Genomic DNA, 13,508 nt, shown 5'->3' with positions numbered 1-13,508 from the left:
ATGTGCTCTGGAGCCTGTGCACCACAACTAGAGAGAGAAAACCTACACACCACGACTGGAGAGAAGTCCGTGTGCCGCAACGAAGAGCTTGAGCACCGCAAGGATCCTGCATACAGCAACAAAGATCCCACGGGCTGCAACTAAGACCCAACACAGCCAAAAATATAAATAAATAAATAAAATATTTTTTAAAAAATAAAGAAACAGGTCTTTAAACCATAATTTTCTAAATTTAAAGCTTCAGTTTTTATCACCTCCAATTGGTCTACCCACTGCAATCCTGACCCATCACTTCAATGAAGCTTCCATGACAATGGTAAATATTAACAAATACACATTATGTGCTAAGTGCTGCATACCACTACTCACCTAGTTTCCCAAGTCAGTGAACTGTGAGTCAGAATCTACCCCAATGCCCTATCATTATTGTCAATTTCCTTTCCAAAGGATTATTCCAATCTATCCCTACTATAATGGCCCCAGTTCAAGTCCTTCCTCCCATCAGTATTACTGCAAAGTGTTAATGACTAAGCTAATTGAGCTCCCTGCTTCAAATCATACATTCTACACATAACTATTGAATATCTCCCAGCTAGACACTGTTAGTGGCATTGAGAACAGACAGTGAACAAATCTGACAAAGATCCTTGTCCTCACAGAGCCTACATTTTAGTGAAAACTTGTGCTTCCAATCTATCTTCTATAAATCAGTGGTCCTCAAAATGTGATCCTGGACCAATAACAAGAGTATCACCCGAGAGCTTGTTAGGCATACCAATTCTAAGGCCCCACCCCATCGAATCAGCAACTCTGGAGGTAGAGCCAAGAATGTTTTAATAACCTATCCAGGTTATTGTGATGTACACTAAAGTGAAAGCCGCTGCTTTAAAGTATAAACCAATACTTTTCAAACTGCAGACTGCAACCCATTAATGCATTATTAAAAGTTAATTTAGATTTTTTGGTAAATGCAATCAAATTTTTCTTTTTAAATGTCAGACTGTACCCCTATCAATTGAGACTCTTTGAAGCAGAAGTCCAAAACTCTGTCTTTTTAACTAGCACCCCAGAGAATCCTTCTCATTCTAAAGACCAAGCTCCTTAATGCAGTATTATGTTAACTTCTTCAACTGCAACTATAACTTGCACTCTATTTTCCAAACTACTTGCAGTTCCCTGAATATAGCATACATACCTCCTGTCTAAACTTTCGTAAACTACTCCTTATGACTGTCTTCCCACACAATTCCCCAAAGAATGCAAATGCAAAGTCACATAGCCGCGAAGAAATCGCTCACTGCCTCTATACCTTAGAGATATTTCTATTGGTACACTTTCCACACTAAGTCTACCTTCTCTATTAAAGTATGATCTCTTTCAGGGTAGAGACTATGTCTTATTCATAACCTAACAAAATAACTAAGAACTTATCAGAAATTTAGTATTAATTTCAAAGAGAATGGAAAACGAACTTGTTTTCTAAGGTAGTTTCTCTATAAAGATGCTACCAACATTTTAGGCAGAATAACTCTTTATATTTACAGGGTATTACCACAGGAAGCGTACATGAAATACAACACTCCTCTAGCCCACTAAATGCCAAAGATGCCCATTGGTCATTATAACAAGCAAACATGGAACCACACATTTCAAACTGCTTCTGGGGGAGCAAGGGGATGCTGGAGTAGTGGGCCACTGAGAATCCATATTTACTAAGTACCAAATACTGTTCTAGGTAATGTGAAAAATACAAGAATAATACCATACAAATATTTAGCATTACGCTTATAATATCAAATAATGTAAAGTTCAAATTAGTTGAATGTTTTGTTTCTCTCCAATTTCATTTTTAAATAATTTTATTTATCAAAATATTTTATTTTTAAAATATGTTTAAAATAATGTAATACTGTTTTGGCAACAGTAATCATATTAATACCCCGGAAGACTACCAAGAATACTGAATTGTTATTCATGTATTTATTTATTTATTTAGCTAGCTTAGAAAATAGGAAGAACTCTTTTTTTTTTTTTTTTTCTCACTGCTGTGGCCTCTCCTGTTGCTCCAGACGCACAGGCTCAGCAGCCATGGCTCACGGGCCCAGCCGCTCCGCGACATGTGGGCTCTTCCCAGACCGGTGCACGAACTCGTGTCCCCTGCATCGGCAGGCCGACCCTCAACCACTGCGCCACCAGGGAAGCCCAGGAAGAACTCTTTTTTCCACATTTTTATAGTACTTTTTCCCTGCAACACCACAGCTATTGTGTCTGGCAGCCCTATTTCAACAATCTTTGCCAGGTCTCCAGAATTAGACATGGAGAAAATTCATTTTCTGTTCCCAAAATGATCTGGATATGCATCATGTTATGCTCATCATGTTTACTAGACTAATACTGAATGCTTAACGTGCACTTAAGTACTTTCCATGTACACTCGTTCTTCACAAAAATTCTTTAAAATAAACATTATCTCCTTTTTACAGAAAACGAACCTGAGGAACAAGAAGTTAGGTACCTTATCCAAGATCACCAACTAACAGCAGGCAAAACCATCGTACAATCCAGGCAATCTGAGTCAACAGGGCTGGACCCTGAGAGTGAAGAGTAAATGTCCTTTAAATTTTAAATTTAAAGTTTATATTTTGGACTCTAGGCCCTCATTTGCCTCACCATAATCCCAGCTCTGGTCCAAAGTTCTAATCTCTAAACTGTACTGCTGCTATCAGAGCAGGTCTAGTCACAACTCTGGTACCTTCCTTATCTGGAGACAAAAGGCTTAGCTTCAAGTCTCTACCACTTGCTAAATGATCTGTCAAAGCATATTTATTCCATTTTTTGATCTATAAAACATTACCAGATCTACTGCTGCCTGGCATTATGCTGGGCTAGAAATTCTAAAGGATTCTCCTACTCTCACAAAAACAACTAGCTCCTGGATAAAACATAAGACAATTGAATTTTGGGGCTCTTTAGAAATGATGTTGGGGAACAGAGCTTTCCCCAAGGCCAAATGATGTAGAACAGTAGATCATCGTTCAACTTATGGTTCAAGTATTTATATACAACTAGAGTATATTTAGAATAGTGGTTCTCAATCAGGGGTAGTTTTTCCCCTTCTGCCCCGGGGACATCTGGCAATGTCTGGAGATATTTGTGGTTGTCAGAACTAAGGGGTGCTACTGGCATCTAGTGGGCAGAGATCAGTTATGCTAATATCCTATGATAACTAGCCTTCTACAACAAAGAATTAACAGATCCAAAATGTCAGTCATGCCAAGGATGAGAAAACAGATCTAGGGGCAGATTAATTTTTTCAGATTTGTCTCCAAATGAGGAATTCTTCTCACTGTGTTTTATTGAGAGGCCATGTTTTCTATCTCCCATTGTACTTGCTATTTGGATAGGAGTGGGTCTGACAATTTAGAAATCAGGATAATTTTATCACTTACTTTGAAGAGGACTTCTAGACTGTCATTTCCACCCACAGTCATTTACTAATTTAAAACACAATTTACATTCAAATATAGCTTTATTGAAAATCAAGTGGTGATCATTTTCTAATGTATAGAAATCCTGAATCACTATGTTGTGCACCTAGAACTAATACAGTGTTGTAGGTCAATTACACTTCAATTAGAGAAAAAAGCAAGAAAACCAACATTATGCTTTATGCATCTTTTCTATCTCCCACAGTTCATACTTTAAAGGAGACCCAGTGTTAACAGATAACCTCAAGAATCAGGTTGAATTTTTTTAATGTTGAAGGTCCCTTCCTGAATTATCTAGTTAAACTTCAAATTACAGGCACTCTCTTTATTCATCTTAATTCATAATCTAATACACCACTGTATCCTTCACAGCCGTATGGAAGCTTTTGATAAAAGTTTGTGAAACACTATAAAACGGTGAGAAAGGGGATAGAACTAATGACAAAGTCCTTTATAAACCTTAAAATATGAAATATTGTTAGTTTTCATTAGCAAGAATATCCAAACCTACAAGGTCTAACACAGTAGCCACTAGCCACACGTGGTGATTTAAAGTGTAATTAATTATAATTAAATAAAAATTCAGTTCTTCGGTTCCACTAACCATATTTCAAGTGTTAAATAGCCACATGTGGCTAGTGGTTACCATACTGGAGAGCACAGATATAGAAGAACATTTTCATCACCACAGAAAGTTCTACTGCATAATGCTGGCTGTCAGACTGTTAAAACTAGGGCACATTCTGGAAATTCTAATGAGATCCTGAAGAAATTTAGTGCAGAGAATTAAAATAAACTCATTTCAGTCTAACAGCTTTATATTTAAATTCAGCTACAACCCAGAATAAAAGAGTATGCCCCGTTTAAAAAAAAACAAAAACATTAAACTACTTTTTTCAGTTAGATTCTGGAGCAACATGTTATTAATTTGTTTAATTAAGTATTTACTGGGCTTCCCTGGTGGTGGTTGAGAGTCCGCCTGCCGATGCAGGGGACACGGGTTCATGCGCCGGTCCGGGAAGATCCCACATGCCGCGGAGTGGCTAGGCCCGTGAGCCATGTTTGCTGAGCCTGCGCGTCCGGAGACTGTGCTCCGCAACGGGAGAGGCCACAACAGTGAGAGGCCCGCGCACCGCCAAAAAAAAAAAAAAAAAAAAAAAGTATTTACTGAATGCCAACCACAAAAGCCAGTCATTGTGGTAGAGGCTGGGGATTCAAAGTTGAATAAGTCACAATTTTTGTCAAAGAAAACTAAGCATTAAACAAAGAATCAGTGCATAACCTATAAAACAGATATTACTTTTATACTATATTATATGTACATATATCTGTATATATGTGTATACCTGTATGAAGTCTTATGTACTAAAAATGCAGGTGGAGCTATTTGGTCTCAAAGATAGCTCATTCTGTTTGGAAAGAATACCTTGATTCTAACTGGGACCAGTAGGAAAATATCAACAGACTCTGAAAAGCAAGAGGAGATATCAACTTGGATTGACCACTAGTCTGACATACCGCAAATTAAAGCCTTTGGGACTAATTTTTTGCACCTAAAAATGCTGTACCTTCTACAGAAGATCCCAGAACTACAAGGACAACCATTATAAGGGTATAACATATTTGTAAAATATTCATTACATGTAACTCGAAGTCAAAATAAGCTTATTCTCCTCTTATTCATATCCCTGAGATACTTTATGTGTTTGAGTAGTTTATATTGCTATTCTTCCAGCTCATGTCTCAGAGTTGGCATTCCTTCACTTGTATTTTTAAATACCTACTCTTCACTTTCAGTAACCACTACATTTCTCACAGGAAATAAATATTTCCTCATCTCATTCAAACCTGTATTTTCCCTTCCTCACAGGGGCAAATTCATATTGAAAACTCTATAGAAGCTGCCCACAGATGCTGCAACATTCTAAACAGATGCTGCAACATTCTAAGATATATTTCATCACCACAACACAGGTGAGATTTGCTTTATTTAAAAGAGTAAGTTGCTAAATTGCAGCCTCCACACCTCTGTTGAATGGATAAATAAAATCACAACAAATGTTCCTTAGCATTCATTAACTGTGATTACTTATTTATACATAGCTCTAAAGGAGCTCAATTCCCAATCTCTAAGCCAGCAGTTCTAAAACTTTTTAGTCTGAGTCCTTTATCATTTTTACAAATTAATGAGGACCTCAAAACTTTTTATGAAATTTTAAATAAGATTTTTTTAAATGTTGACATTTAAAAATAAAAACGTATCCATTACATGTTAACATACTTTCAATGAACATAAATACTTTCAATGAAAATAACCATATCTTCCAAAAAATTTTCGTGAGAAATGGCTTAAAAGGAAAATAGCTGGATTCTCATATCTGCTTCTACATTCAGTTTGCTTTCGTTGATGTATATGAAGAAAATCTGCCTTCTCAGAGCTAAGTAGTTGGGAAAGGAAAAAGTATTTTAAGTGATGGTTTCTTAACAGCTGCTATGTACAATCTGAAACCATATACCAATTAACTTTTCAAACTCTTCGATTAAAATCCATTAATTTATCTTTCACTTTGAAGGGATTTTGCAACATCATGCATTGGTCATTTGGAAAATATGAGTTCAGTTAAGTATGCAGATATGCCAAGTGTTAACACATTTCATTATAGAATATCATGAATAGAATAACAAACAGTTGCATGTCTTAATATCAACAATGATCGCATCTCAACATCTTTTTAATATTTGGTACATAAAAATGGGAAGCATGCATAAAGCCCTTCTACTGCATATGGAACAGTTATCTCAAGGAAAAGCACTTGTGCATTTGAGTTGCAAGTTTAACTGGTCACTTACTTTCATGGAATACAACTTTTACTGGAAATATGACAAACATACTATGATTATTCAGACTTAGGCATCTGTCCAACCGTATGGACTCCCTGAAAAGGCCTGTGGGGAAGTCCACTGACCATATTTTGAGAACCACTGTTCTGAGCAGTAAGGCAAAAATATTCCATGATTTCATGAGTCATTACAGCATCAAGAAAACACAAATGGGGCTTCCCTGGTGGCACAGTGGTTGAGAGCCCGCCTGCCGATGCAGGGGACACGGGTTTGTGCCCAGGTCCGGGAAGATCCCACATGCCGCGGAGCGGCTGGGCCCATGAGCCATGGCCGCTGGGCCTGCGCGTCCGGAGCCTGTGCTCCGCAACGGGAGAGGCCACAGCAGTGAGAGGCCCACATACCACAAAATAAAAGAAAAGGAAAAGAAAAAAAAAAAAAAGAAAGAAAGAAAGAAAACACAAATGCTAAATAAACGTATTTATATATTTCTGCTTAGATCCAACTAAAGAGAAGAGGCAAAAAAGCAGCTCCCAAACTAGAATACATTATAAACCAAATATTTGGCCCACATAGAGAATCGGACGCCAGAACGTGAAATTTATCAAGCACTTAATCTCCACAACATAAATACATTTTAGAATACCAGTGCATTAAGACCACGAAAAAGGAAAAAAAAACCTTACAGGAATGTCAAGTAATTAAAACATAAATGGATATTAACTGCCCATTAATAATAGCTAATACTATTGCCAGGCACTTTGCTGAACACTTTATATAGTTATTACATTTAATCCTCAAAACAAGCCTAAAAGGTAAGTACTACTAATTCTCATCTCACATATAAGGAAACTGAAATATAAGCAGTTTGCCTAAGGTCACAGGAAGAATGGATGGTAGAGCTGGGATTCAAAATCAGCATCCTTCACATAACTATACTGCTTCCTGAAGCAAAGTCAAATGGTCATCATATGGAAAAATTATGGAGTATAATTTCTGACTGAAGAGAATGTTAAAAACAAAAAAAGCGGCAAACTCACAGTTTTTAGTTCCATCAGAACTTGTTCATCGACTCCATCATCCAGAAAGATGTCTCTCACATCATTAATTACATCTTCAATCACAGATCTGTATAATTTAGGCTTTAAAGGGAAAATAAAAGACTGCTGAAAAACAGTGCTTTTCACATATTAAAATATATAACATTTTCACAAATTCAAAACAAATGTAATACAAAAGTCCCTTTTCCAACTCTCTAAAACTTATTTTAGAAGATATAAGTTTAAAGGTATGGCCATTCCCATAAACATCATTTGCCTTAGTTAAAATGAATTATTTGATGACTGCATATTTTAATAAAGGTTTTATGACTGTTTAATTCATATACAGAAGACCATCACAGATACAAAGTCTATACAGTTTCCAATTGTAATTTCTTATGTTGTTATAGTCAAAACACTTAATGTGTTTTGACTATATCCAACCATATAGTTTTATGGGTTGCTATATCTGGTTTTTATTATTCCATGCTTGGTTTAACCCATTGTATCTCCTAACCTCATCGCTGTCTTAACAGAAATTTATGTCCTGTGATTTGCCTGGTAATAATCTGCAACCTAATAAGTATTCAAATTTAAAAACAACCTAATTTCAGTTTTTGTTACCCAGTCTGTACCTTTAAATTATACCATCAACCTGTTCCTATAACCACAATAACAGGTCTCAAAGTCTCAGAAAAACAAGACACAATGATCTCTTTTCCAGGATTTCTCTCCTACTACTGCCCAGATGATGCTATAGAACAGAATTATAAGCAGCCTCGATATTTATTTTTAAACTATTATTATTATAACTATTATTGTTGGCATTGCTTGGGGGGAAGCTTGCTTTTAGAAGGTTGCCAGAAAAATAAAATGAGAATAGATGTGAAAGCACTTTAAAAGTATAAAGTACTTTTTAAAAACCAAAAGGTAAGAGATGGAAGAATTTGCCCAACCCACATCCTGTTTTTAATGGACAAAAGGAAGTTTGCTTGTCAGTGTAAAACCAGAGATGCCTTGCTATAAATCTTATCCATTATCACACAGAGCTAAGATCAACAGCCTTTTTATTTTAATACTTTGTCATTATCTGTGTTCTATATCTTGCTTAAAAGCTACTGCTTACCCAATAAAACCAAGGGTTTGCTCTCATAAGCAAACCTCAAACAGAAATGTTTCATTAGCATCTCTCCCAGCAATACTGTTATCACAGGGGAAACCTCTTATGTGTCCTTGTCCAGCCAAAAATACAAATAATGAGTTCCTCTATACAACTTACCTCAACCATTAAAAACTATTTGTTCCTTTTCATTACAACCAGAAAAACAATTCATGTATCTACCTTCTCACCTTTGCCGTTCCACTCACTCACCTGCTTTTTATTTTGCCAAATCTGCCTCTGTGAACTAAAATTATTCATGTGATTTCTGCATCTCTACAGTGCCTCCTTATGTTAGCATTCTGATTCTATATATAAGGAAAGTCTATCTGACTATGGGTATCACCTTATCTATGGCAATTCAACTACTGAATTACAAAAATCCATTTATAAAGTGTTTTTTTAAAACCAATGACTCAAGGCATTATATACAGTGTAATTTTAAATTGGTAGTATAAATCTCAAATTGACGATATAAATTATTTTTTCAGCAAACTAGATGTTGTTTTGGTGTTTCCGAAGTCGGTCATCCCTAAAAATATTCTGCTTGGACATCCACACATTTATAGGTACAATGTGCTTTCTTCTGGCACTCCCTACTTAATGAATCAATCTTGGTTGAAGATTTTGCTTTTGTGCTTTAATTAACCCACAACTTGACCACTTAATGGATTCATATGCACTATAGTTAAAGAAAGGGAAATGTGTATTATTCATGAAGTATATGCAATTTAAAATTGGTCAAAAGTTAAAAAGCGTGCTTTTCAAAGTATGTGAGTACATAGGCATTATTTGAAATACGCAATTTCTGAATTATTTAAAATACTAAAAATTGTATTTAAAATACTAAATTGTAATTGCCAAAGTTTTTGCCTTTTATGAAATACACAGTAATTTAGGTTTGTCCTGGTTTTCAAAAACCAGATATCCAAACTTAAAAACTCGTAAATTAAAGGGCCATTAGTGCCATTATCTAATGATTAATTAAAGGATTTCTTTCAAAAGTGTTAGTCCCTGGTACAATGTTGGAAAATAAGTTGGATTAATTTCTATATTGGATATATTAACATCCAATGCAGCAAAAACACCGTCTACTTAGAATTTTAATTTTTTAATACCCAGTTTGCACTAAGCAAATTACTCACAATTCCCCGACCCATAAATGTACTGTAGACATAGGTCCTACGTCGAAGCTTTAGGCACTTACTATTTCTTTGAAAAGCTTCATATCTCAAATATTATAGAAAAACATAATGAAATATTAGGAGCTATATTTCTAACATTTCCTGAATACGTGATAAACAAAATACTACCCAAATCAAATCCTCCACAGCTAAAAATTAATGTAGAAAACTTTTCAAAAAAAATTACCGACAATAATGCATGCATCTTCTGAATACAAGAACGATTAGACATCTGAGCTTAAATTCTCTTTAAAAAATAAAAATAAAATAAAAAAGGATGGCAAGTCTATTTTCCCCTATCAAAGACCGCAAATCCCAGCTGCTGTATGAAAACAAAAACTTGGGGCTCTAAAAGCAGACCCGGTTGGGCACGAAATTACAGTGTACGGAAAGGACTTAGGAATAAAACTGAGCTCTGCACGCGCCAGCCTCTCGCCTCGGGAGCACGCACCTCCCAGCCCCGCTCTCAGCAGCTCTCACTATTTAAAGCCGGATCTGGTGTTTAAATGGAGAGGCGGTGACGTAGGCCTGAAAAGCACCTTCCCATCCTGGCAGAGTCTATATTAGAGAGCGGCAATGGCTCTATATAAACAGGGCAGCCAAAGGGAGGAGGACCACAAGGCTCAGGGACTGAAAAGCAGGGTAAGCGGCCGCAGCCATGATGGATCGACCCGAGTCGTCAACGGTACGGAGCCGGGCTGCCGTGGGCTTGTCTGCATTTGGGACCGGGCAAAAAAGTGTTTTATTGTCATAATAAAAATAAGAGAGTGGGGTGGACTAGTGATCACATTTTGCGTTGGTGACTGAAAAGGTTATTTATGTGACTGCTTTTTGCAAACCTACGTGATCGCAACTAAGAAAAAAGGGATAAACGGTGAGAAGTAGGCAAATTTCAAGGCGAAAGCGGGGCACTTTGACCACTACTGTAGGCTTTGTTTGTTTTGGTGCTTTTGCTAGTCGAAGATACGATGGGGGTTTTGCTTCCCCTTCGCCATTTTACCGATTCGGAAGGAACCGAGATAAGTGCTTTTCAACCTTCGTCCTTTTTAAAAAAAAAAAAAAAAAACCATAAAATGGCCCCAGTGAAGGCTCTTTAAGCACAACCGCCAAAACGCCCAAAGTAACCCCCAAAGTAGCCATTAACCTTTCACTGCGTTAAAGTGGATCGCGGTGGGTCTTGGGGATTCGCCCAGCTCCCCAAACACGGTTTTTGTTTTGAGGCTGCTCCGGGAGCCCTTCTCCAGCCGGCGCGGCCGGGCCCACTTCGGGGAGAAGCGGCGGCGCCCCTCCCGCCCTCCCTCCTGGCGGCCGGGGTCTGGGGCCGGGGCCGCGCGCTCGCCCCGGCCCAACCGCCCCGCGGCGGCCCCAGGCCCAGCAGGCGCCCCCGCCCTCCCCGCCGCCGCGGCCGCGAGCCTCGGCACCCGCCCGCGCCCGCCGCCCGGCGCACCGGCCCGCTCCGCCTGAGGCGGGAAGCAGCGGCGGCGGCCGCGCGGGCGGCTGAGGAGAGTCGAGGCCGGGAGTCGCGGCCGTCCCCGCCCCCGCCCGGTCCGGCCGTTGCTGCCGTCTGAACGAAGCCCCCGCCGGCCACCAAACCACGTCCTTACCACGGTGTTTGTATTTGCCGAGTTCGCCATTTCCACACACAACACAAACAAGAGGGGGGCAACCCCGAGAAAAGATAAAAACAAAAACAAACAAAAAAAGAACACCCGGAGGGTGACCCAAGTCACCGCAAAATTGGGGGGAAAAATTTTTCAAACAAAATCGGATCCTGACGGAGGAGAGGGGAGCGGTGAGAGGAGGTAGAGGAGGAGGAGAGCAGTCCTCGGAGCTAAAAACTCGAGAATCGCCCTTAAAAAAAAAAAAAGGCCACGACCCTTCAGGGGTCTTGGGGGGCGTTGCCCGCTCCCCACCCTGCACCAAGGAGGGAAACCACCACCAGTCGCCGCTCCCCGCGCCGCCGCTGCCGCCACCGGCTGCAGCTCCAGCCGTCCGGTCCGCCTGCTTCTCCCCTTTATATAGTGAGCCAACAAGCTGCGCGAGCCGCCGCCACCGCCGCTGCCGCCGAGAGACAGGGCGGAGGGGGAGGGAGGGGCGGAAGGGGCGGGGGCAGAGGTGGGCGGGGCTGAGCGCGAGACACCGCGAGAGCCGCGTGCGCAGGCGCGCCGGGGCGGCGGCTGCCGCGCGTCGTCACGCGCAATGGAGGCTGTTGTGAGGGCCGGGCCCAGGGACTTAAGTAGTGAAGTTGGACCGCTGTCTCCCCAAGTCTCGCGTGATCACGTGGTCGGCACCCAGGCGGAAGTCTCCGGCACCTGCTTTGGGATGAGGAACTTGCTAAGCATTGCTGGAAAAAGCGTGAGTTCTGGTGACACAGGAGTCCAGAGCTAGGTGGGATCGCCTCCCGTCGGGCATTTATGCACCGTCGCGCGCTGGAGGGGATAGGGAATGCGGAAGGGGCGCTGGCTGTCGCCCCGCTAGGAATGGCCGCGGAGGAGGGCCGGTCACGTGGCCCAGCTTCCTGCCCCTGGCGCGCTCGGACTGAGGGAAGTTTCAAATGCGGAGTCATCTCCGAGAACGGGCTAGACTCAGATTCCGAGTTCCGAGGCGTTGGCACCTCTTGCCTAGGATGGGCCTTTAGCTTGAAGAATTGTGTACGAGTTCCTAAAAGGAATGAAAGCTGATTTGGGCTCCCCGTAAACACATTCCAGAATTAATAACACCTGAAGCCGTATGAGTTCTCTCCACCAGTAAGCTACAAAGTCTCTGGGTTTAAGTTCCCCAAAGGTCCGGCCACTACTATCTCACGTACTTTAAATGACTTTTCAAGGTGGTGGAAATGCCACCCCACTCCACCCACTCCCAATCCGAAACACTGATAACCGGGATTCTGACCGCACAATTTTTCCCGGTTTTTAAAAATATTGCCCAAATTCAGTGACTCCACATGGTCAGGACATACTAACATCTGAAATACTTGGCATTTGACACACCAAGTCACATGGCCTCTCGCTGCGGAAGAGGGACAGAAAATGTCCGTGTCTTGGACTGCATCTCAATAGGCTTTTGACGTGCTCTGCCCAAGCTAATCTCGCCTTTATATCAGTATTTCACGCAGAACAGAGAATGCTCTGTTTAGAAGGCAGAGCTCACAGTACCTAATTTTCTTGTCCCTGGGAATTTCCAGAGACATGGAATGTAGTCTGGACAAGGGAGGGAGTTTATCCTCAAAAGGCAAAGCAAAACAAAATGTCAAACTTCTATGCCTCTGAAACCATAGTTGAGGAATATCAGTTGCTTCTCAGTTCCCTGCACAGCTGCTTGTTTGGGAGCATCAAAAGGACCAAAAAAAAAAACACAAATCACAGGAAATCATAGTATTCTTTATGTATTATAGAAAATTATGATTCCATCAACATTTGTAATTCATTTAATAGTCGTGTGACCATTAGCCGGAAAAGTTATACTAACTAATACTTTTCATTTCTTACTATTTTAAGAGGACTTGTTACCTCCTTATGTAAGTACTACTTTTTTAAAAAAATAAATTTATTTATTTATTTATTTTTGGCTGCATCGGGTCTTGGTTGCCGCCTGCGGGCTTTCTCTAGTTGCCCCCCAGCGGCGGCGGCTACTCTTCATCGTTGTAGTGCACGGCTGCCTTGTTAGGAATCAAGCTGCACAGCAGGAGGTGAGTGGCTGGCAAGCAAAGCTTCATCTGTATTTATAGCTGCTCCCCATTGGTTGCATTACCGCCTGAGCTCCACCTCCTGTCAACATTATGGTGAGTTGTATAATTATT

The 13,508-nt window shown here is 40.4% G+C and overlaps 1 protein-coding gene and 1 long non-coding RNA gene across 2 annotated transcripts in view; one reads left to right on the top strand and one right to left on the bottom strand.

The window, feature by feature from the left end:
- The window catches only part of GTF2A1 (general transcription factor IIA subunit 1), a 45,617-nt gene extending 33,819 nt beyond the window's left edge, over positions 1-11,798 (bottom strand). The window contains exons 1-2 of the mRNA XM_059056074.2: positions 11,314-11,798; positions 7,367-7,468 (exon numbers count right to left, since the gene is read on the bottom strand). Of these exons, the coding sequence (XP_058912057.1) occupies positions 7,367-7,468; positions 11,314-11,343 (132 nt within the window). The 5' untranslated portion in view covers positions 11,344-11,798. The remainder of the gene's footprint in view (positions 1-7,366; positions 7,469-11,313) is intronic.
- Positions 11,799-11,855: 57 nt separating this feature from the next.
- Positions 11,856-13,508, top strand: part of LOC136793774 (uncharacterized) — a 31,916-nt gene continuing 30,263 nt past the window's right edge. The window contains exon 1 of the long non-coding RNA XR_010839451.1: positions 11,856-12,064. This is a non-coding gene — a long non-coding RNA (uncharacterized lncRNA). The remainder of the gene's footprint in view (positions 12,065-13,508) is intronic.

This window comes from Kogia breviceps, chromosome 3 (assembly GCF_026419965.1).
Source record: "Kogia breviceps isolate mKogBre1 chromosome 3, mKogBre1 haplotype 1, whole genome shotgun sequence".
NCBI lineage: Eukaryota > Metazoa > Chordata > Mammalia > Artiodactyla > Physeteridae > Kogia > Kogia breviceps.
This window is presented reverse-complemented; position numbering and strand designations above follow the sequence as displayed.